We start from the raw sequence: 25,416 nt of genomic DNA on the forward strand, positions 1-25,416 counted from the left end.
ATGGTCATACCCCATAAGCTTCAAAAGTTTTGGGAACTTAACCCTTTATTTGGAAATTTCCAACCCTTAACCCCCAGGGGTTATTTTTTTCCCAGCACATTTTGCAGTATATATTTTTTAAATTGCTCTAACAGCCTTAATTTTTGTCATAGAGAGGTCAGGTTGGTCTCATTCTCTTGGAAAATGCCTGAATTTTCTAAAAAAATTATCAAAAATTTGCAAAAAAAGATTTTTTATAAAAATTTTTTGCAAGGACGTACCGGTACGTCCATGGGGGTAAAGGGGTGGGTTTTGTGAAACGTACCAGTACGTCCTTTGGGGGTAAAAGGGTTAAGACTCGCTATCCAAGAACACTGACGCAGAGCTAAAAAGCAATCATGACAGGAACTGGGGTAAGTTGCTAAATACATACATGTGTACTGTTCATATGGATATAGAATACAGTCAAATATGTCCTCATCAAATTATTCTAGCACCTAGTTTTAATTTGATAACAAACATGAATACACTACAGGGTATGTTGATTACATCTTCTGGCTACTTGAAATTAAGAAATTCACTCACTGTCCTCACAAGTCTATTTTATTTTATATCAAAAACTGATAATTATTAGAAAATAGTTTTCTTAAAAAAATATTGGGCTTAAATCACCAAAACCATCTATGATTTTGAAAAGCTATGTAGTCTTTAATGAGCTCATGGTAAGTACTTTTCAAAAATAGCAATTAAGTACATTAAATTGTGTTCTAGGCCTAACAAACTATAAAACAGTAAAAATAAAACCTCCTAAAAGTTTAAAAAAATACATCTTTAAAACTATATTTCACCATTCAAATTATTTTATATCCTAATACTGTACTGCATACAGTAACTATTCATAATGGCACATTGAACGAGAATCGTCGTACAGCACCCAGAAGCTGAAGCCAACATTTAAAATATCAGGGAATAACAAACCTGTATCAGTGTCATTGGAATGTTCAGTTTGATTATCCTACATATAAATCAAAGAAAATATAAATTTTTATCATCTTGGACTACATTGCTTTAGGAAACATTTTGAATGTGGTAGCTGTCAATATCACAGCACATTACACTTGCAGAACTAATCCAGCCGCAGATATGTTGTCACCTCCACCGGCTGTGTGACGCACTGCCGTACAAACAAGCACTGGTGCAATACATATCTGAAAAGAAAAATATAATTTTCTTTATGTAAATCTACTACTGTACATTTGAATTGTAGTACAGTACAGTAGTGTATTCATGTAGCATATTCATGGGTCTCAAGCTGCATTCAGGAATAAAATCAAACGGATACAGCAAATATAAATGTCTGATGCATTAGCTTCCAAAAACTAAAAGGGTGGAGTGAAGAACTCACATTGCAAATAATGAGTTTGTAAACAAAAAATAATACACGACTTCAAAAACATCACAAATTTTCTAAGTGATTTGTATTTTTGAATCCTCTGCTATAGAAAAATTGATAACAGGAAAGCTGGAACGTGGCAGTTAAAATTAAAATGAGGTGTAACAACCAACATCGGTTTGTTCATGTTGTGACTTCAAGATCATTTCAAGATATGGGTTTGCCTGGCTACGTCCCACTCGCCTCCACGTAAGGAGTGAGGGGAAAAGATTCCTCCATGCTTGAGCACGGAGCAGATACACGCTGAGTGGGCTTATATAACTATCAGATTGAGTCCAGTTGGCGAGGTCTTTTGAAGAAAGGAGAAGATTGAAAGTAAAAGAAAAGGCCTGTTATTCTTTACTTTCATCCCAGCCCTACTCATAACCTCAGCCCTTGATCCGCAGAACTGGTCTTGTGATAGGAACCGAGACAGGTAGGGACCTGTGGCTCAAATCCCAAAGGTAGTGAGCAGTGAGCATCGTCTAACTTTTATAACACCTGTCCGAAGAACCTGTGTCATAGAGAAATTCCTCTAAAAAGCTTTACATGTGTCTCTTCTGTGGAAGAGGAAGTGAGCGTCTGAGAGGTAACCTCCCTTGATCAGAACAAGGCCATGTTTTTGGATATCTTCTTTGATCTTCATGTGCTCATGAAGAGATACTGCAGTTGAGGTCTTAACTGCCCTCGTCTGCTTGGGATAGCACCTGTGCTTGTTACAGGAAGCAAAAATAGCTGATCAGGATCATCGGTTATATACCTCCCCAAAATATCCTGGAATCAGGCCACAATGGATTTGCGTTTAGCTACCAAGTTAGGAATGAAGAAGAGCGCAACCTGTTTTCACCCCTTCGAATGGGTGATGTTGAACGAGGGACCACGGAGTTCGCTGACTTGTTTAGTTGAAGCTAAAGCAAGCAAGGAAAACATTTTCAAGGTAATGTCTGTGTCTGAGGCTCGCCCGAACGGTTTATATACTGTTAACCCAAAACCAAATACTTAAAACTTATTTGTAAATAACAAAAAGGAAAAATATAAACTAATTGGGCTCAAACATTACTAAATTAAACCACCCGCTACCAATATAGGATCTACAGCCCAGCAATCTTGATAAGCAAACTATGATTCTTCAAGGTAATGCTATATGAAAACCTATTTGGTATGCAATTAACCTGCTGCTTAATCCATTTCCAAAGAAAGAATCAAGTAAAAAATTGAGAGCTTTACCTCTACTGTACTTCTTCCAAGAACCTTAACTTTCAAGTCTTTCATAAGATTTGGATCCAACTCTTTGTGAGCTTCTAAGACCAATTCTTTAATTTGAAATACCTTGGAATATTTTATCAGATTACAAGTATAGACACTAACACTGCAAAATAAATTAGGCACACTAACTTTACTATTCGTAGTTTTGCCTAAATAATACTGAATGGTACTTGACGGACAAAAAATCTCTTCTGATGTAATGCTCTTATTCATTTCTAAAGATAGCATATGAAAAAAAAACCGTGGCAAATCTTTAGCCAGGAAGTCATACTTTGCTCTTAAATACGGTAAGAGAGATCAAAATTCAACCTTAGAAGATAGTGCTTGCAGTTCCATTATGCATTTAGCAGAAGACAGTACTAAAGTTTTTTAGCCATATCTTTAAACGAAAGATTTACTAAAGGTTCAAAAGCCGAATCTCTTAAATACTATAAAACCACATCTGAATTTCAAAAAATAGACCTGACGATAGGTGGTATTTCATTACTAAAAGCCCTAACTACATCTGCTATAATTCTTGTAATAGACAGATCTAAACACAAATCCTTGAGTAGGGGGTTCAGCGTTATGAAGCTTCATCTGTGGTGGATAACGAGGGAGGGTGGGCTGTGGCAATAGTTAAATGAAAGAGACTATAAGATCCTTGAAGGACAGACCTTGTAACGATTCAAAATGTGGACACTTTAAACATTGCAATAGCACATCTAAATTCTAATGCACTTATTTAATGACAGCAGCAAGGTTGCTACCACTTCCGTAACATTTATCAATATTTAAATTTTCCTTTTTCATTTTCATACCTCTCTCTTCACTTACCTAAAAAATCTGTAACGAAAAAATTATGATCTCTAGAACCATGTACAGTATGCTGAAATAATGATCATCATATAGGAAGGGCAAAATGCATTTAGTTAGTATGATTATGAAAAAAAATGACCTAAAATGAAGTTTGATAAGCCACTTGGTTATTTACACTAGTAAAAATATTTCCACAATTGGGATTATGATCACCAATGAAAATTATTTACCATATACAGTGAACCCTCGCTACTTCGCGGTTCGACCATCGCGGATTCACCACTTCGCGGATTTTTTTCATAACCCATGTATATACATATATCGCGGATTTTCCGGAAATATCGAAAATACCGCGATGTGACCGATGGTGCGAGATTGGAGAAAGTAAGGAAAATTGAATCATGACTGATTTTCAATATAAATGAAACTTTGAGGAGCAACAAAGATATCATTTTTTAGAGAGATAGAGAGAGGTAAGGAATGGGAGGTAGTGAAAAGTAGCCCACAGAGAGAGAGGTAGAGGTAGAGAGAGAGAGAGAAAGAGAGAGAGAGAGAGAGAGAGAGAGAGAGAGAGAGAGAGAGAGAGAGAGAGAGAGGGGAGTTTAAATGTAATAAAAAAAAAAATTTGATAGGTTATAACACATTGGTGCTTATGTAATATCAACTGTATACTGTAGACGGTTTGAATAAGTTAAGAAATGGTATAAACGATACTTTGTTAGTGTATTCGTACACACTCAAGAGCGGCAGCTAGATGACAGCTGATCTAATCACAGCCAAAAGTAAAACAAAAAGAAGTCAACAATACTCGATTTTTAAAACACACCCGAAATTTAAAAACAAAAGTACACGCTTTCTTAATGTGCAATTAACTATTTAAAGAGTGGCAATTTTCTAGAATAAAATATTTCCCAAAAAATAGTGGTTTGCTGATGAAATCGGATGCCGTATTTTTAGCTATGATTGAAATGGATGTAGACTCGGCATAATTTTTTCGTTTCGTATTTAATTGACACTAAGAAAACTAATTTTAGTTTCTTCATCTAAATGTAAGTATTGTATAACACGAAGAGAGAGAGAGAGAGAGAGAGAGAGAGAGAGAGAGAGAGAGAGAGAGAGAGAGAGAGAGAGAATGAATCAGATGTTGTAATCAAATGGCGTGTTTTTGTTTCGTGAGAATTTCATCGCCACAACTATAACAACAACATACTGTACTGAACTTTACAGTATTATACAGACTACTGTAATATGATAAAGTAAAATATTTGTAATCTATTTTATATGAAATGGGGCTATTTTTTTTTTTTTAAATTTACATTTACGTATGTAAAACAACTCTCTCTCTCTCTCTCTCTCTCTCTCTCTCTCTCTCTCTCTCTCTCTCGTAGATTGTTTTCCTGCTTTGCTACGTATGTATGATTTTATATAGATACGGTAAATAATATTTGTAATAACATATTTTATAAAAGCTCTTACTGTAATATCATTATTTATCACTTTCATCATGCACGTTAAATTCCTTAGTTTGTTTACTGAGCGTACTTTATGACGCCGTCGTTTCAGGCGGCGTCATAAAGAAAAACATTTCATTTGGAAGTCCTAAGAAAAATTAAGGTAAAACATTAGTAATAACCAAATCAACATACTGTACTGAATAATCAATATAATCAGTGCAAAAACTAACCTATGCACAGATGTGTAAATGCGTTTGTTTCTTCATTATAATCAGAGATAAACGTAAACAAAACATTGGTTGCCATTTTTTATCGTGCTTTTTGGCGTGTTTAGGAAACGCATGATATAAAGTCGCCTTTAATATTTGTGCCTGTTTTAGTTTAGGGTACTGTGGTACATGCATTAAGTGTTCTGTACATTAAAGGGTAGTTTGTTAACAGTACTACGTACAAGGGAAGGTTTTAAAAGTCTGAATATACATGTTAAATAAATAGGTAAATATGGTGTCACTACTTCGCGGATTTTCACCTATCGCGGCCGGGTCTGGAACCTATCTACCGCGATAAACGAGGGTTCACTGTACTGTATGTACAAAATGGCATATAATTTCTGCAAGTATTTAGCATGAAAGGAAGAGCTTAATGCTGATCATTGAAATAAAAGATCATACATACATATACCAAGGCACTTCCCCCAATTTTGGGGGGTAGCCGACATCAACAAATGAAACAAAAACAAAAAAGGGGACCTCTACTCTCTACATTCCTCCCAGCCTAACAAGGGACTCAACCGAGTTCAGATGGTACTGCTAGGGTGCCACAGTCCACCCTCCCCCATTATCCACCACAGATGAAGCTTCATAATGCTGAATCCCCTACTGCTGCTACCTCCGCGGTCATCTAAGGCATCGGAGGAAGCAGCAGGGCCTACCGGAACTGCGTCACAATCGCTCGCCATTCATTCCTATTTCTAGCACGCTCTCTTGCCTCTCTCACATCTATCCTCCTATCACCCAATAAAAAATATTTAAGGTCTAGTCCACTTAGAAGAGTAAATATAATTTACTTCTAGCCCAGAATCCCTAGCTATCTATATAAGCACCATCTATAATCATCAAGTATGGCTTAGGATTAAATGTTACTCCACCACTGTGTCCTTTGGGGGTTGCATCACCTGCAGTGAACCTTGTATAATCAGACATTTCTATAAGCATGCAAAGAAAGTATGTTCAAGGAAATATAACAGGAAGTAAAAACAAATCTTATGCTGTTTAACTGAACACCAAAAGTAACTGCCTGTTTCAGGGATAAGATATATTGTCACGATGAAGACCAAGCAATTTGCAAATCATTCAATTGCAATTACAGCACAGGATATATGTCATTTTAAATTTGATTATAATCATATTCTCCGAGATCAAAGAGGAAAATAATGCTTTAAAATTATATTTGAATTATAAAATAAATTTTTGAATATACTTACCCGGTGAATATATAATAGTTGACGTCTCCGACGGCTCGACAGATTCCAAAAACTCGCGAGCGATCGCCATGAAGGTTGCGGGTGTGCCCACCAGCGCCGACTATCGGTCAGATACCGCATATACTTGTAAACAGCTCCAGTTCTTCTCAGTCCCCTAGGTCTCTATCGGGGAGGAAGGGAGGGCCTTTAATTTATATATTCACCGGGTAAGTATATTCAAAAATTTATTTTATAATTAAAATATCATTTTTAAATATTAAACTTAGCCGGTGAATATATAATAGCTGATTCACACCCATGGTGGTGGGTAGAGACCAGTATTAATACAATAAAGGCGTATATGCTTAGAGTTTTTGACAGTTATATCATAACAAAACCCAAATAAATATAGGTACCTGGTAAGGAAGCTGACTCTGACGATTACTATGCCTTATTAGTCCGCTTTCCTCACGAAGCCCAGCCATCCTCTCAGGATGCTGAAAGACTCCCAGGAGCTATCATTGTATCCAGGGCGACCACCCATACAACAGGACCTCATCAAAATCCTTAATCTGGGCGCTCTCAAGAAATGACATTTGACCACCCGCCAAATCAAGAAGGATGCGAAAGGCTTCTTAGCCTTCCGTACACCCCAAAACAAGATTAAAAACATTTCAAGAGAAGATTAAAAGGATATTGGAATTAAGGGAATGTAGTGGTAGAACCCTCACCCACTACTGCACTCGCTGCAACGAATGGACCCAGTATGTAGCAGTCCTCATAAAGAGTCTGGACGTCTTTTAAGTAAAATGAAGCGAACACTGACTTGCTCCTCCAAAAGGTCGCGTCCATAATACTTCGCAGAGATCTGTTTTGCTTAAAGGCCACGGAAGTTGCTATCGCTCTTACTTCGTGCGTCTTGACCTTAAGCAAGCAACGATCTTTTTCACTTAAGTGAGAATGAGCCTCTCGGATTAAAAATCTAATAAAATACGATAAAGCATTTTTAGACATAGGCAAAGAGGGCTTCTTAACTGAGCACCATAAGGCCTCAGATTCACCTCGTAAGGATCTGGTACGAGCTAAATAAAACTTAAGAGCTCTAACTGGGCACAGTACTCTTTCAAGCTCGTTGCCTACGATCTCTGATAGGCAAGGTATATCAAAAGATTTAGGCCAAGGACGAGAAGGCAGTTCATTTTTGGCCAAGAAACCAAGCTGAAGCGAACATGTGGCTTTATCTGTAGAAAAGCCGATGTTTTTACTAAAGGCATGGATCTCACTGACCCTTTTAGCCGAAGCCAAGCACACTAAGAAAAGCGTCTTGAGGGTGAGATCCTTCAGGGAGGCTGAATGTAATGGCTCAAACCTGTCGGACATTAGGAACCTTAGGACCACGTCTAAGTTCCATCCAGGAGTTACCATACGACGCTCCTTAGAGGTCTCGAAGGACTTAAGGAGATCTTGGAGATCTTTATTATTGGACAGATCTAAGCCTCTATGTCTGAACACAGAAGCCAACATGCTCCTGTAGCCCTTAATAGTGGGAGCAGAGAGGGAGCGAACATTTCTCAGATGCAGGAGAAAGTCTGCAATTTGGGCTACAGAGGTACTGGAAGAGGAAATGGATGATGACTTGCACCAGTCTCTAAAGACTTCCCACTTCGACTGGTAGACCTTGATGGTAGATGCTCTCCTAGCTCTCGCAATCGCTCTGACTGCCTCCTTCGAAAATCCTCGAGCTCTTGAGAGTCTTTCGATAGTCTGAAGGCAGTCAGACGAAGCGCGGGGAGGCTTTGATGAAGACTCCTTACGTGGGGCTGCCGTAAGAGATCCATCCTTAAAGGTAGACTCCTTCGAACGTCTACCAGCCATTGAAGTACCTCTGTGAACCACTCTCTCGCGGGCCAGAGTGGAGCAACCAATGTCAACCTGGTCCCTACGTGAGAGGTGAACTTCTGCAGCACCTTGTTTAGGATCTTGAAAGGTGGAAAGGCATAAACGTCCAGGTGAGACCAGTCCAGCAGGAAAGCGTCTATGTGGGCTGCCTCTGGATCTGGAACTGGAAAGCAGTAAGTCGAGAGCCTCTTTGTCAGAGAAGTCGCAAAAAGATCTATGGTGGGTTGACCCCATGTCATCCATAGCTTCTCGCACACAGTCTTATGCAACGTCCACTCCATGGAGATGACTTGTCCTCTTCTGCTGAGGCCGTCCGCCAAGACATTCATTTTCCTTGCACAAATCTCGCCAAAGGAGAGATGTTACTTGCCTTAAATGGAGTTCCTTCTGATCCGTGGATCAAAGACCCGAGCATTCCAGACTGTCCATTGGAGCTCCCTAAACCAAATCCGATGCATCTGAAAACAACACATGGTTTGGGTTCTTGATCCCAAGAGAAAGACCTTCTCGAAGTCTGATGTTGCTGTCCCACCAAGTCAGACATGTCTAGACTGAGTTGGAGATTGGGAAAGAGATACTCTCTAAGCCCTTCTCCTTGTTCCAATGGTTTAGGTGAAATTGGAGAGGGCATAGGTTGAGTCTCCCCAGAGAGATAAACTACTCCAGCGATGAAAGAGTTCCCACGAGGCTAGTTCAAACTCTTACAGAGCAACTGTTTTTCTCTTGCAAGTGAAGGACTTTTAACAGAGCTTGTTCCATTCTTGCGGGAGACGAAAAGGCCCGAAAAATCAGACACTGTATCTCCATTCCCAAATAAAGAATAGTCTGGGATGGGGTACTGTAAGTTACGACTTCTCTACGTTCACTATGAGACCTAGCTCCTTGGTTAGGTCTAATGTCCATTAGAGGCTCTCCAGACAGCGATATAATGACGACGCCCTGATTAGCCAGTCGTCAAAATAAAGGGAGGCTCTGAATCCTCAAAAAATGTAGAAAGCTTGCTACATTTTGCAAGGGCCTTGTAAAAACAAGAGGAGCAGGAATGAGGTCGAAGTACAGTGCTCGACATTGGTACATTACTTCCCCGTCCACAAACCTCAGATGTTGTTGAAAGTTTGGATGAATCGGGATGTGGAAGTATGCATCCTGAAGGTCGAGAGAGACCATCCAGTCGCCTTCCCTTACTGCTGCCAAGACAGATTTGGTAGTCTTCATCGTGAAGTTTGTCTTGACAATGAACACATTGAGCGCACTTACATCTTAAGTACTCCTGCAGAGAACGTGGCTGCCAGATCATTGGAGCCATCCCTGATAGCCTTGTTCCTGCAGAGAACGTGGCTGTCAGATCATTGGAGCCATCCCTGATAGCCTTGTTCATGCATGACATAATTGTACAGCAAAACTTCAAACGCTCGAAAAACTCCTAACAGGAGATGGTCTAGCTCTGAAGCCGACCATAAAATCTTGGAGCGTCTCATGGCCAGGCGACGGGGAGAGTCTATGAGGCTTGAGAAGTCTCCCTGGGCAGAGGCAGGAACTCCCAAGCCGAGAACTTCTCCCGTGTCATACCAGACGCTCGCTCTATAAGCCAGTTTAAAAGGAGGGAAAGCAAAGGCTGTCTCCCCCAAACTCCTCCTGGTGATCAACCAGTCGCCTAGCAAACGTAAAGCTCTCTTAGAAGAGCGAGAGAGCACTAGCTTAGAAAACAACGGCTTCGAAGTAGCTAGGCCTAGTGTAAACTCTGACGAAGGCGAACGAGGAGCAGCAGTTACAAAATGGTCCGGAAAAAGATCCTTAAAAATCAGCATGATTTTTTTTTTTAAAGTCCATAGAGGGCTGAGCAGCTTTAGGCTCCTCTCCGTCTGACAAAGTCCCCAAAGGAATATCAGTAGGAGGGGGAACAGCAACTTCCTCATCTGAAGGAACCTCGTCCGACAATTGCCTAGTCTCATGAAAAGGAGAGACCTGCCGCGGTGGCAATGCTTGACAGGCAAAGTCCACACGCAAAGGAGCAGCAGTAGCAGTCAAGGAAGCGACGTCATGTCGCTGCTGAAAGGACTGACCAGCAACAACAACAGGAGTTGATGGACGTCGACGTCAAGTCGAGACTGCCTTGACTGCCTAGACTGAGCAGTCAAAACAACCCTTGACTGCGGTGCTTGACGCTCAACGTCAAAACAAGGCAACTGAGCTGATTGGCGAACGTCCTGAACGTCAACACGAGACTGCGGCAGAGGCTGAACGTCAACACGAGGCTGCGGCAGCGGCTGAAAGTCAACACGGGACTGCAGCGAGTGAGGATCCAAGTCACGTGACTGACGTGACAAACTACCGACATCACGTTTCATAACGTCAAAAGGACGAGTAAAAGCTCGTTTGGGCGTCTGACGGCCAGAGTTTCGATCAGCGTAACAGCGAGGATCATCGTGAACCTGCTCAACGGTATACTCCTCCACAAGGGAGGCAAGCTTAGTCTGCATATCCTGCAGGACAACCCATTTAGGATCAACGGGAGTCGGGACGGGCCGAGACGATGGTAACGTCTGTGTTGGCAAAACATTGCCTTTACTGAGACTCTCGGAGCCCGTGTTATGCTTACGTTTAATCGGCGAAACAGTCTTCCGACGACTGCAAAGGGTCAGAGCTGTCCCAATGGCCACAGCCAGGACGCTGGACCTGTCCTGAAGGGACTGACTTTCGCTTCAAGGGTCTAGAAACCTTGTCGCCAAGGTTTCTGCGAAAAGTCTTCGGATGACGAGGAGAACACAGTCTCACCCGTCTTATGGTAAGGGCGATCTTGACGAGAAACGTCCGATACCAAAGAGGGAACGTCTGTACGTTGGTTAAAGCCTCTCGTGCCCTTAAGTCCTACGACATTACTTCTCCCTGGTGCATGGGAGCCTGAAAGAGGTCTCGGACTAGGGGAGCGACAAGCACGAACAGACGAACCCTCGGTCGCAACACTAAATACACTTTGCGCACTTATCACTTTATCACTACGATTTTCTGTTTTTTTGCACTTACTTCACTGATATCGTATTTTTCAATAATTTCACATTAGGCATGAATAAAACTGATTTCTACCTGAAGCACGCAATTTTCCCTTACATCAAAAGGTTATAATTGCGAAATGAGTCGTATAATGTAAGAACATTAGTACAAAATGAAACACACATGCAAAAATCAGTAAACATACAGTATATATCGAATAAAACGGAAATATATAAAGTTAAAAAGGATCAGTGACTGGGGAGGAGACTAAACACTAGTTCACTAAAGACTACGTTTTCAATCTCTCACCGTACAGTGCCTTGGGACGAGAATAAAAACTAAAAACGTTTTATCCTCTCTCCCCGTACAGAGACTTGGGACGAGAGTAAAAAACTGAATCGAGAACAACGTTACTCGCTCCAAAACTCCTTACTTGGGACGAGAATAAAGATCGGATTGTTCTCTCTTTCTCTCTCTCTCTCTCTGTCTCTCTCTTGTCACACACAAGAGAATTGCCCATTCACCCTTCATCAATAAACAGGTTATTTGATCAAAGGAAAAAACTGAAAGGGCTAAGAAATTGAAAATTAACAAGTTCCTTTAAATTAGTATTTAAAACACTTCAGTTTGAAAGAAGAATGAACAAAACGTCAAAATCGATTTACTCTCTCTGCAAAGTGAAACCGTGATTCTCTCTTTCTCTATCGTAACGATAGAGCGCAAACTGCGTAGCATAAATAAACCAAACGTTAGTTCATCTTTGAAAAAACAGCACGAAGACTATTCAAAGAATATATTTCTTAAAATATTTTCTAAAAAATATTCATTTTATAACTCTTACAGAGCAAATGATTTAACTTAACGAAAATAAAAGTTGAATGGGCTCAACGTTGTTTAACTTCGGTTTCCAAGTTAGGACCGCCTACATCTCGGACTAGGGGAGGAATAGGTAAAGGCCGCATATAAACAAGACATAAAATTTATCTTGATGTTTAGTATAAATGGAAAGCTAATCGAAGAGGCCTAATAAAGGCGGGTGAGATATAAAATATATAGAGGAAAATCTATAATTATCAAAAAAAATTTATAACGTGATAAAATAATTACTAAAAGCCTTAAACATCCGTACACTGAGGGAAGGGTCGGCCATCTTTACTCTATGGAAAAACCAGAGATAAAAAAGCAAGGGCAAAACACTTTTCCTCTCCTTTCAAAAGCATTTCTTTTGAAGATAGTATTGAATAATCCAACACGGCGAAAGCTATAAAACCTAAACCAAGTACTTCACCAATTCGGTAGAAAACTCGAGGTCATAAAGCGAGTGGAATCAACTTGTCGATGGAACCGACAGAGAAGAACTGGAGCTGTTTACAAGTATATGCGGTATCTGACCGATAGTCGGCGCTGGTGGGCACACCCGCAACCTTCATGGCGATCGCTCGCGAGTTTTTGGAATCTGTCGAGCCGTTGGAGACGTCAGCTATTATATATTCACCGGCTAAGTTTAATATTTAAAAAATTAATTTCACTATACTTGAGTACCATGTAAAATTCAGTACTGTATCTTCATGGGTAGAGTACTTTTTTGAGTAATTTTGTAGAAGAAATTTCCAAATCTGACACTTTCAGTTATAACAAACTACAAAATATTCATAAAACTAAATTGAATTTGCTCTATTGACATTATCCATCGTTCCACCTATTTTGAATTGATTACGAGGTGCATTGTATTTTGATTCCAAAACCATTTTCATACTTTTTCACTTTTAACTTATACAAAGAACAGCCACTTCTAACAAGCAATAATCTAACACAAGTAACTAAGAAAACCAAGGCACGTTTCCTCAAGTTACTTACCTCTATTTTCTCTCCATCTTCATTCCAACAAGACACAGGATGCAGGGTGTCAAACAGGATTCTTCCTGAACCTGCTGCTTCAGACAGTGTAAAGCCGTCATCCATCAGCATTTTAGCATTTTCAATGCTAATCTTCAATCCACAAGAAATGGTGAAAAGAAAAGAAAATATATTCCTTTGAGAATCTATAAGCTATTGTATAAATGTAAATTTTAGAAAATTCTTAAAATAAAAATCAAGTTTGAAAACATATGCTTTTACTGTATTTCGTAACTAAAATTAAAGTCATTAATAGACAATAAAATCAAGTACTGAATATTATGCATACTGAAAAGGGGTATACAAAGAGAAAGCTGGTATACAGTATTAGGAGAATCCTTCAGTAACTTATGATAATTTACAATACACATTAACAAACTGTGAGGTTGAAAACTTGTGACTTCAACACAATTATGTGGTTTATAAACTATGAATATAATTTATAACATGTATATTTCCTGGACTAACATATAACCATAAATATTTTCCTACAAGAAAGCTATAGGAAATGTATTGTGTACTGTATTCATGATTATTGTTTGGTTACTGGTTGAACCAAAAAAAAGGATTGAATGAAGTAGAACTTTGTAATAATAGGCACAGTTATAACGGATTTTGAACATAATGGACTAAATAGATAACCAGAATAGTTTTCAGTATAAGGAAGTAGCCTACATAGTTTTAAGATACAGTATTTATATTCATTTGCTGTACCATTTATTTAATTACATTAAAGGTACTAATACCATTCGTACCTTATTTATGATTGGCATATCTTCATAATAAATAGCCTATTCGAGGAATAATTCTAAATCAATGAAATCAAACCAATTTTTATGCAAGCCAATCTGAGACAAGTAAACACACTCAGCTGATTTCAAGCTACCACTGACAAGGATACTCATCCCCCAATTTTGGGGGATAGCCAACATCAAAAAACAAAAGGGAAATTTTCTTCTTTGCGCCTCCAAGCCTGACGAGGGATTCAGCCAAATTTGGTTGGTACCGCTAGGATGCCACAGCCCACCCCACCCTGTTATCTATCATAAATGAAACCTCATACTGTATCTGAATCCCTTACTGCTGCTACCTCAGTGATCACCACAGCAACTAGAGGAAGCAGTAGGGCCTATCAGAACTGCATCACAATCGCTCACCATTCATTTCTATTTCTAGCATGCTCTTTTGAATCTCTCACACTTATCCTTCTATCACCTTGAGCTTTCTTTACTCCATCCATCCACCCAAACCTTGACATTCCTCTTGTACTTCTCCCATGAACTCTTGCATTCATCACGTTCTTCAGCAGACGACCATTTTCCATTCTCTCTACATGGCCGAACCACCTCAACACATTCATATCCACTCTGGCTGCTAAATAATTTCTTACACCAGTTCTCACCCTCACTACTTCATTCCTAACCCTATCTAATCAAGATACACCAGCCATACTCCTCAGACACTTCATCTCAAACACATTCAATTTCTGTCTCTCCGTCACTTTCATTCCCCACAACTCCGATCCATACATTATAGTTGGTAAAATCACTTTCTCACACAAAACTCTCTTTACATTCAATCATAATCCTCTATTCTTTACCACTCTCTTCACTTTCCTTAACAGTTTACATCCTTCATTCACTCTCACTCTCTGATGTAAATACATCTCCTCCTATTCCACCATTTGCAGCAACAAGACCCCAAGTACTTAAACTGATCTACTGTACTTCCTCAAGTACCTCTCAATTCAACCTAGCACCACCCTCCCTCCATTCTCATGCATCTCATAACCTTACTCTTACCCACATTAACTCTCAACTTCATTCTCACACACACCCTCTAAAACTCTGTCACTAATCGACACAGTTTCTCCTCCGAGTCTGCAACCAATACAGTACCATCCGCAAACAACAACTGATTCACCTCCCACTCATGATCAGAGGACCTCTCATCTATCAGTTTCAATCCTCGACCAAGCACTCGAGCATTCACTTCTCTCACAACTCTATCAACAAATAAAATGAACAAACATGGCGACATCACATATCTTTGTCTCAGATCTACTCTCACTGGAAACCACTCACTCACTTGATTTCCTATCCTAACACACACTTTACTGCCTTTGTAAAACCTCTTCACTGCTTGTAAAAACCTTCCACCAATTCCATATAACCTCATCACATTCAAAATTGCTTCTCTATCAACTCTATCATAAGCTTTCTTAAAATCCATAAATGCAACATATACCTCCTTGCCTTTTGCTAAATATTTTTTGCATATCTACTTAACTGTAAAAATCTGATCCATACATCCCCTACCTCTTCTAAAATCCCTCTGTACATATAAGATTGCGTCCTCTGTTTTATCCTTAATCCTATTATTTAACACTCTACCATACACTTTCCCAACTACGCTCGACAAACTAATACCCCTCGAATTACACCACTCATGCATATCTCCCTTACCTTTGTACAGCGGAACAATGCACATACACATCCTGTCCACTGGTACCATTAACAACATAAAACACCATATGTACTCGTGTAATGTGTGACCTTTGAAGACCTTTTTTTAAAGCCAATTTTAGGGGGATTGCATCCTAAAAGATATAACATACAAGATATAAAAATATTGTATGTACGTCTGGCCAAGGTTACGACATTGGCAAAACCATATATTCATATTTACTCTAAACAAAATATATGTCTCTATTTAAAATATATGATCATAAAAATCAATGTTTTACTTAACTGTTTCCAATAATAATGCTATTAATAGCATATTTATATATAATAATTGCATAATTAAACACATGTATAGCAGATGGTTATATTCTGATCAAGACTACCGGCTTTGTTTTTATAGACCAATTGATTGTGGTTTGTTCCTTCTGTGTGGTGGGTTTTAGACTATAAGAATTTTTTTGCTTGATAGAAAAAATTACTACTGAACGATTATCTTGATTGTAGCATACAAAGGTACATAAACATTTATCAAAGTAAAAATACATTCAGAAATTTATCAATAAGTTAAAATCCACCAAAGTAAAAAGTAAAATGACAAAATTACTAAACTAAAATCCATAGAAGTCACTCTCCGTGTCTGTATCATTAAATAAAGCTTTGAATTCTTCTTCATTTAGGCAGTTGTCATATTGATCATCTTTAAAATCTTCGATAATTTCATCTTCTACATCTTCGTAAATGTCGTCATCTTCAGTTTCATCTATAGCATTCGATATGGCACATTTTTTATATGCTTTAATACCATATTCAAATCTGTATTTACCTCAGTCAAAGCTTCTTTCACCCACAAATACAAGAGAGGCAAATCTAGAGCCCTCATTCTCCTTTCCTCTGTAAATGTTTTCTCCCCTTCCAACATCCATTTCTTTTGAATGTTGTCTTTAAATCACAAAATATTAGTAATTTGTATTTTTCCTAACATACTTACCGAGAACCACTTTCTTAGGAGTTACCTGGAACCTCCTCTCAAACGACCAGAGTTTTGTGTAGTTTACCCACTCCCGTTTTCTGTAATGGTAGGCCTAGCGGAAGGATACGTGCCCTAAGGGCAAACCCGAGGTAGGCCACATGTGAGCTTGGGTCCTGATCTCCAGTAAGTTCTCTGGTCGCGTCGTGATATCATCTCGACGCTCCTCTTATCTCAGTGCGACTCTTTGTGTCTCGTTTACCATGTGGTTACCACATGGTCCGTTGTGCTCTCCCTCGCGCTTAGTGCTTTAACATTGTGCTTTGTCATTTTATTGTTTTTTGATGGATACATCAAGAGGTTGAACAACGCTAGTCAAACCATCGGGAATTACCGGTATATCGGTTTTTGTCTCTCGCACAGCTTTTGAAACGGACTCTACTTGATGTGACAAATATTTCCTACACAAATAAACTTTTTTCTTTCGTTAAACCACCTGGCCTTGATGCCCAAATTCTCTTTAGCCAAATCTTACATCCTTCATCGTTCATCTATCCTTTCTCATGTACATGGACAACGATACCATTACGGAACTCTCGTTTAGGCATCAATTTTTGCTTGAAGATAACAATTGGTGAAAGCTTTGTTCCATCTGCCATACATGTTAAAACAATTGTAAAATGGGATCCTTCATGGACTGTAGTCTTGATTAAAATAGTTTTATCTCTCATTTTATTCATGGTAGTTTGATGGCATATCAAAGTTAAGAGGGGTTTCATCTATGTTGCCAATGCATGATAATTTATAGTTATTAGTTTTGCATTTTCTGATAATAAAGGTTAGGGAATTATTTATTTTTTCGGTTAATTTTATTGGAAATTTTTGTGCAATTTCTGTTTTTAGGAAAATATTATTTTTTCTGTTACTTCTGTTGGAAGTTTTTGTGCAATTTTTGTTTTTAGGAAATCATTGATTTTTTCTGTTAGTTTTGTCGGAAGTTTTCGTGCATTTTTTTTTTCTTCTTCTTAGGACGAAGTTATGCCTTCTCATAAACCAAGTACACCATCCTGCACTAGCAATAAATTCTTGAAGGTCCAATTTTCTTGCTTCTTTAATCACATAACGTCTTATACTCGCTCGTGTTATAGTTAGACCATTTTCTCGGTTTTCTGACACCACTTTGCCACTGCATCTTCTAAATGTGGCCCTTTACACTTAGATCCACAATCTGCACATTTATAAGGAGTTGACAGTATATTTTCTTTTTGCTTTCTCCAGCTTCGGACACAGCTTTCCTCGATGCCAAAAAGCTTAGCAGCTTGAACATTGTTTGTTTGTTCAGCTGCAGCTATAACTTACAGTTTATATTTTGCAGTATATTTCCTCGCTGACTGAGTATAATGTAAAATAATAACTCAGTCACATTCTTCTTGACGTTATTATTAATATACTGGTAAGTACAGTACGGTAATTGTTTACTCTTGTACAATACTTGAAGTGCGAGTAACAGCTGATAACCAATTAAGTTATCACTAACAGCTGTTTCTCGTTTGGTAACTTCGAATGTTTACCGCGGTTTGGCTTTTAAAGTATCGCCATTTCCGTTTTAATTACCATTAATACCACTATTACTAAGAACAATAATAATTTTGTACTGGTTATATTACAAATACCAGTAATAATATTGATACTGTATCATCATTTTGGAGTTAGCCTAGCCTAGGTAGTAGCGCCCATTTATCCTAAGTAGAATTGTAACATACCGTACTGTCGGCAGTTTTGGGGGATACAGAAATCTATCATAAGAAAGACTAACTCCTTCCCCTCTCAAAAAATTCTCACATGATACACGAGATACACGTCGCATAAAACGTGAGATCACGTTACACGAGTATATACGGTATCTTAAACAATATCACCAATCATTCAAGTACAGTCACACCCACCTCCTTTAACACATCATCCCTCACACCATCCATATATGCACATATAAATAAATAAATAGTACTTTATTCTTAATATATGTAAAGATGATGTTATCATAAATGTTGTTTTACTTCCTGTACCTTTAGAAATTCCAAATAAATGAAATAAAGCCATTTTTACATCATGTTTTCCTACATACTATGCCCAAAAAGGAAAACATTGCTTTGTTTACACTTCATTGCTTCTAGTAAACTTAGGGAAACTATAGCAGTTTGTAACATACTGGTATTTGTTCAATATTTATTGTAAGTTGTTTTGAATAAGTTTGAAAATTACATAAGCTAGTCCAGCTGAGAAATTGTAAACATCGCCCACTGATTCAAGGTACCGCCATTAGTATCGTTAGTTATCACTTGGATGTGTAAATGAAATTTTTCGTTTGTTATAAATGGCAATGAAACAAAAACAAAAAAATGGTTCCCATTCTGGTCGTCATGTGTAAGAAAAGCACAATATGGAATGAACTTTATTTCACTCATTTTTAATTTTTAAAGATACAGTAAGTAAAAGAAAATTTTAAAAATACCTTTGCATAACCAAAACCTAGCCTACACAATGATGGTTTTATAATTCATCAGTCGTCTTATACTACAAATATGAGATAAATCAATGAAAATCTGCCTTAAATTTTTACCTATTCTAATCTAAAGGTTGCATTATATGCTGATATACAGTTCATATACGGTACATCAATTAATTTCAAATAATGTTGAACAGCCTCTTGACATCCCCAGTTAGTGGGGAGGCAGGGGGGGGGGGGGCATGATATGAACCTCACGTGAGTATAGAAGTAATTGAATTCATTATTGAAATTCTGTTCACTTCTATTAATCTTACCTGAGGTTCAACTGGCTGACTGCCACACCCTGATGGAAAGAGCTAATCAAACTAATACTATAGCCTAATTACTTACACCAATTTTCTGAGACTCGCCTCACATAAACATAAGCTCAACGGTAATAACTGAAAGCTAGCATGTCACACACAATACTGTATGAATCACGATCAAGAAACATTTAATACTTAATACCCATGAGGGCCTAAAGATTAAAACAAAGTAATTTAATGTAATAGTTAAACTCGAATACACTTTTGATAATAATCACTATAACATTACAGTACAGTAATACCTCGGCTATCATGGGTGTTATATTAGCAACGGCTGAAAAACCAGGAAGTAGATCCAGAGATCTATAGAATGATGTTTCATTGTTTCCGAAATCTTTTATATCTTTTTTATCTTTATAAAATGAAGCTTTTACAAAACCTCCCAACACTTATATAACCTTTATACACTTTTAACATAAAAATTATAAATATATAAATGAGCAAACAAAGAAATAAGAGTAACGTGTGCAACAAACGTTTATTTACGATTACCATATAATATACAGTATGGCAAAATGGATAATCTATTCTTCAGAGAATCATAGGAAATGGTTGAATTACTGTATGCAATATTAAAATTAATAACTCCCAAGAATTTTTCAAGAAAAGTAAAAAAGTCCCAAGGTTACAAAAGGGTTTCATATGGGACCGGACGCGCTTGCATAAATATATTAGAGGACTTTTTAATAAGAAAACAATTTTTTTTTTTCATTCAAAAGCCTATTTCATACAAAATACAGATGTTCTATTGAAAAACTCAATAATTTGATTTACCAGAATTCCAAAACAGAGGACATCAGTTGTGCTCCTTTAAGGGGTATTTATCAAGATAATCTAGAGCATGAAGTTATAACATAAATTATAACGGTTTGGTATAGATGTATTAGACTAAACGGTGTATGTACTGTATAAACGAGTATATATAGGACTTGAAATTTCCTACCCCATTCCGTCATGACCCACCTTCAACAAAATGTGCGAGTCAGCAATATGAACATTAAGGGAGAGTCATAAAAATAAATGAAATTTAAAAAATAAAATCTGATATTTATATTGTACTCACCTGATGTTCTAATACATACACACCCTTCTCCCCCACTGACTAATGAGTTAAAGAGAATAGGATATTAGTTACGATTTCCAAGACTGGCCCGTTAGATAAGGCTAGAGTTGCCATTGGTCACTAGATGTCACCTGGGGAATTTTTTTTTCTTGGGGAGTTGGGGGACAGTATTGTCGCTGTTTAGTTGGCTTTGGGGCTAAAACAATATGAACATCAGGCGAGTAAAATTTTTTTTTTTTAATTAAAACTCCATTTTTATTAATTCTGTCTTATCTTTTCTGTTGTGAAGTTTAACTACAATGTTTTCTCCAGAATACTTATTCATGTAGTGGTATTGTTGAAACTTAAGAAGTTTGAAGTAAGTACAAATAATTAATTGTCGAAGAGGCTCACACAAGTGACACCTAATCTTTTTTTGCTTTATGTCTCATAATTTATGTGTAGCTCTTCTCTACCAGAATCTTTATATATATAGAATTCATTTTTTAACCTAGAAATGCAGCTTAGTTTACAACAATCAGCAATGTACCCAAATTTCCGTATCCATGTAGTTTACAAATCACACACAAGAGAATTGTACAATTCTGATACGTAGCCATAAAAAATCACCAGCATAACACATCATTTTGTTCAAGACACCAAAGCAGTAAAACAAGCTACATTTCACAACCATCCACTCACCTCAGAGTTTCCACAAACATGGCGATTAGCTGTGAGAGCAGCTTTTGTCGCAGCAGCAAGATTATTTTTCCATGGAGATTCTTTCTGAATCATGATTGCTTGAAAGGCAAGAGTGTGAAGGTGCAAACGAGTCACTTGTCGATATCCAGGTTTCTTTGGTAATTGGTTTAACATTCTGCAAAACATAAAATTCTGAAGCATGAAAAGATGCCGGGAAAGTAAAATTACCCACTGATTTTTAAGAACATTTTCAACATACAATAACATATACAATATCATTTTAAAGTGAGGCCCTTTGCGTCAATAGGCAGAGGAGGAGGAGATGATGATTTTTTAAAAGTAGTTTAACAAGTGCCATGGTATATGAATGAATGACTCAAGTGTAGTTTCATAAGGCTCCTTCAGTAAGATTGGAGCAAATAGTTCAACAAGTTGGAAAGTTCAGTGGGAAACACCAGATGAAAAGAAAATCATAAGTCAATGCAGCAGGAGGACAATAAAATAGAGCCCCACAAACAAGTTGTTGTACCATCTTCAGTGCACCAAGCAAGGCCACTCTAGGGGATGATACCAAGTTATCATGTACCCTTGTGCAGCTCTTTACTTCTCCCTTTTTATCAATTTCCTATACTGTTATACCACTTAAAATGTGCCTTACATGTTACACTATATATGATACTAGATTCTTTCTACACTTTGCTTTTCATTAACTATATCTCCAAATTTTCCAACCTGACCATACTTCAATTTCCAACTAATATTCTAGAATAAATCTTTCAGACAAACTCTTAAAATTTCACACTTTCTCATTGAACTAACTAATGCTTGCAACAATTATTACATCTTTTGCTTTTTAACTTGTTTAACTTTACATTAATATAATCATCAGCCCTTGAAATTTGAAAATTAATTCTTCAAACCAAGTAGAATCCTTGCTTTACTTTATAATAACAGGCAAGCCTCACTGAAAGCAGTGCAACAATAGCTTTGAGGAAAGACATACATTTACTAATCAAAGTACAAACCTGTAAACTGTATTAAATTACTTATAAAGTACAGTCAGCACTAACAGGAAAAAAGCAAATGAATAAAAACTAACCATCTTACCTGATAACCTCCCTCATTTGGTCAAGAACAACTGCCACCCGTGGATTGTAGTCTGAAATAAAGCTGACGTTGCCATACTTCAAGATGCTGTAGAGATTAGGAAGTTCCTAAAATTGAAAAAAAAAAAAAAAGTTTTTCACAGGATTTACTGCAAATAATCCCAGCCACTAACATAGTTTTTTTGAGTATCCATCAACTTCTTAATGCGTGTTTGAAGCCCATAGATTCCATTTTCTTTCAGTTCGACAGAGCTACATTTTACTTTTATCAAACTATAAATCTAATTACAGTACCTACATCTGCTCTTACAATTTTTTAAAAAGTCTATCAATACAGACATTTCCATAGTTCATCAAATCCATCTACAATACGGATAGTCTTTTTGTATATTAACCCTTTTACCCCCAGGCTCTTTGGAAATTTCCAACCCTTAACCCCCAGGGGGTTATTTTTTCCCAGCACATTTTGCAGTATATTTCTTTTAAATTGCTCTAACAGCCTTAATTTTTGTCATAGAGAGGTCAGGTTGGTCTCATTCTCTTAGAAAATGCCTGAATTTTTAAAAAAAATTATCAAAAATATGAAAAAAAAAAAATTTTATAGCATTTTTTTGCAAGGACGTACCGGTACGTCCATGGGGGTAAAGGGATGGGTTTTGTGAAACGTACCAGTACGTCCTTTGGAGGTAAAAGGGTTAAATATAACACCAAATGCTTAAATGAGGTCAAAAGATTGAAACTATCAAAGAGAAAAGTTCAAATAAGAAAAATGTTTAGAGAAAATTAATTCTTCCTAAGTAATGACACAAGCTTCTGAAAACTTGACAAGAGTCAATTGCAAAATCCCACATACTCATTGACAAGTTCCTTACCTGTTCATTCATGCCAAGAGAATCTGCATATGGAATAATGTATTGACTCAAGTCCTTAAGAAGTTCTGTCTCCGTGAAGGAAGCCATTTCAAAGTGAATCCTGGTTTTGCTAGGCATCATTATCATCTGATCCCTAACAGCCTTCAGCCGTTCCTCTCTCATACCTGAAAATTTCATGAAATATGTTATTTTTATTAGTAAAATAAATTTTTGAATATACTTACCCGATAATCATGTAGCTGTCAACTCCGTTGCCCGACAGAATTCTACGGGAGGGATACGCCAGCTATCACTATACTAGAAGGGGGTGTACTCACCAGCGCCACCTGTGGCCAGGTACTACAGTACTTCTTGTTGACACCTCCTCAATTTTTCCTCGGTCCACTGGTTCTCTATGGGGAGGAAGGGAGGGTCAATTAAATCATGATTATCGGGTAAGTATATTCAAAAATTTATTTTACTAATAAAAATAACATTTTTCAATATTAAACTTACCCGATAATCATGTAGCTGATTCACACCCAGGGGGGTGGGTGAAAACCAGTGTACAAGACTAAAGGATAGCTAAGTATCCCGTATTTCATATAATCAGTTATCTCAAAATAACAATGAAATAATAAGTACCTGGTAAGGAAGTCGACTTGAACCGTTACTCTGCCTTTATTAAGTTCGTCTTCCTTACTGAGCGCAGCGTTCCTCTTAGGAGGCTGAATCAACTCTAAGGTGCTAAAGTATATAGGGCTGCAACCCCTACTAAAGGACCTCTACACAACCTCTAACCCAGGCACTTCTCAAGAATGAATTGACCACCCGCCAAATCAAAAGGATGCGGAAGGCTTCTTAGCCTACCGTAACAACCATAAAAACAACAATAAAAGCATTCAAGAGAAAGGTTAAAAAAGGTTATGGGATTAAGGGAATGTAGTGGCTGAGCCCTCACCTACTACTGCACTCGCTGCTACGAATGGTCCCAGGGTGTAGCAGTTCTCGTAAAGAGACTGGACATCTTTAAGATAAAATGATGCAAACACTGACTTGCTCCTCCAATAAGTTGCATCCATTATGCTCTGCAGAGAACGGTTTTTATTAAAGGCCATCGAAGTAGCTACGGCTCTCACTTCGTGGGTCCTTACCTTCAGCAAAGCAAGGTCTTCCTCCTTCAAGTGAGAATGGGCTTCTCTAATCAGAAGCCTTATATAATACGAAACCCCGTTTTTGGACATGGGCCTCGAAGGTTTCTTGATTGCACACCATAAGGCTTCTGACTGTCCTCGAATAGGTTTTGACCTATTAAGATAAAATTTCAGAGCTCTGACAGGGCAAAGAACTCTTTCTAGCTCGTTACCTACCACGTTGGAGAGGCTAGGAATTTCAAACGATCTAGGCCAAGGACGTGAAGGAAGTTCATTCTTAGCTAAGAATCCGAGCTGTAAAGAACATGTTGCAGATTCGGATGTGAACCCAATGTTCTTGCTGAAGGCATGAACCTCACTGACTCTTTTAGCTGTTGCAAGGCAGACGAGAAAAAGAGTCTTGAGGGTAAGGTCCTTGAAGGAAGCTGACTGAAGAGGTTCGAACCTAGGTGACATAAGGAACCTTAAGACTACGTCTAGATTCCAGCCTGGAGTGGGTAGACGACGTTCTTTAGAAGTCTCAAAAGACTTAAGGATGTCTTGAAGGTCCTTGTTGGAAGAAAGGTCCAAACCTCTGTGGCGGAGAACTGAAGCCAACATACTCCTGTACCCTTTAATCGTAGGAGCTGAAAGGGATCTCTCATTCCTTAGATGTAATAGGAAGTCAACTATTTGGGTTACAGAGGTATTGGTAGAGGAAACTGCATTGGCTCTACACCAGCTCCGGAAGACTTCCCACTTGGATTGGTAGACTCTACGAGTGGATACCCTCCTTGCTCTGGCAATCGCACTGGCTGCCTCCTTCGAAAAGCCTCTAGCTCTAGCGAATCTTTCGACAGTCTGAAGGCAGTCAGCCGAAGAGCGTGGAGGTTTGGGTGCAACCTGTCTACGTGAGGTTGACGTAGAAGGTCCACTCTTAGAGGGAGAGTCCTGGGGACGTCGACCAGCCATTGTAGTACCTCTGTGAACCATTCTCTTGCAGGCCAAAGGGGAGCAACCAGCGTCAGCCGTGTCCCTTCGTGCGAGATGAACTTCTGAAGGACTTTGTTTATGATCTTGAACGGTGGGAATGTGTAAA

General features: G+C 38.1%; 1 protein-coding gene across 2 annotated transcripts in view; it reads right to left on the reverse strand.

Moving 5' to 3' along the window:
- Window positions 1-254: 254 nt before the first annotated feature.
- LOC137657861 (ADP-dependent glucokinase-like) overlaps window positions 255-25,416 on the reverse strand; it is a 76,887-nt gene continuing 51,725 nt past the window's right edge. The window contains exons 6-10 of one of the 2 annotated variants that reach the window (XM_068392461.1): window positions 23,206-23,369; window positions 22,335-22,441; window positions 21,228-21,402; window positions 13,139-13,270; window positions 255-1,187 (exon numbers count right to left, since the gene is read on the reverse strand). In XM_068392461.1, the coding sequence (XP_068248562.1) occupies window positions 1,092-1,187; window positions 13,139-13,270; window positions 21,228-21,402; window positions 22,335-22,441; window positions 23,206-23,369 (674 nt within the window). In that variant the 3' untranslated portion in view covers window positions 255-1,091. The remainder of the gene's footprint in view (window positions 1,188-13,138; window positions 13,271-21,227; window positions 21,403-22,334; window positions 22,442-23,205; window positions 23,370-25,416) is intronic. The other variant, XM_068392460.1, reaches the window with a different exon arrangement.

Source organism: Palaemon carinicauda, chromosome 18 (genome assembly GCF_036898095.1).
Source record: "Palaemon carinicauda isolate YSFRI2023 chromosome 18, ASM3689809v2, whole genome shotgun sequence".
NCBI classification, from domain to species: Eukaryota; Metazoa; Arthropoda; class Malacostraca; order Decapoda; family Palaemonidae; genus Palaemon; species Palaemon carinicauda.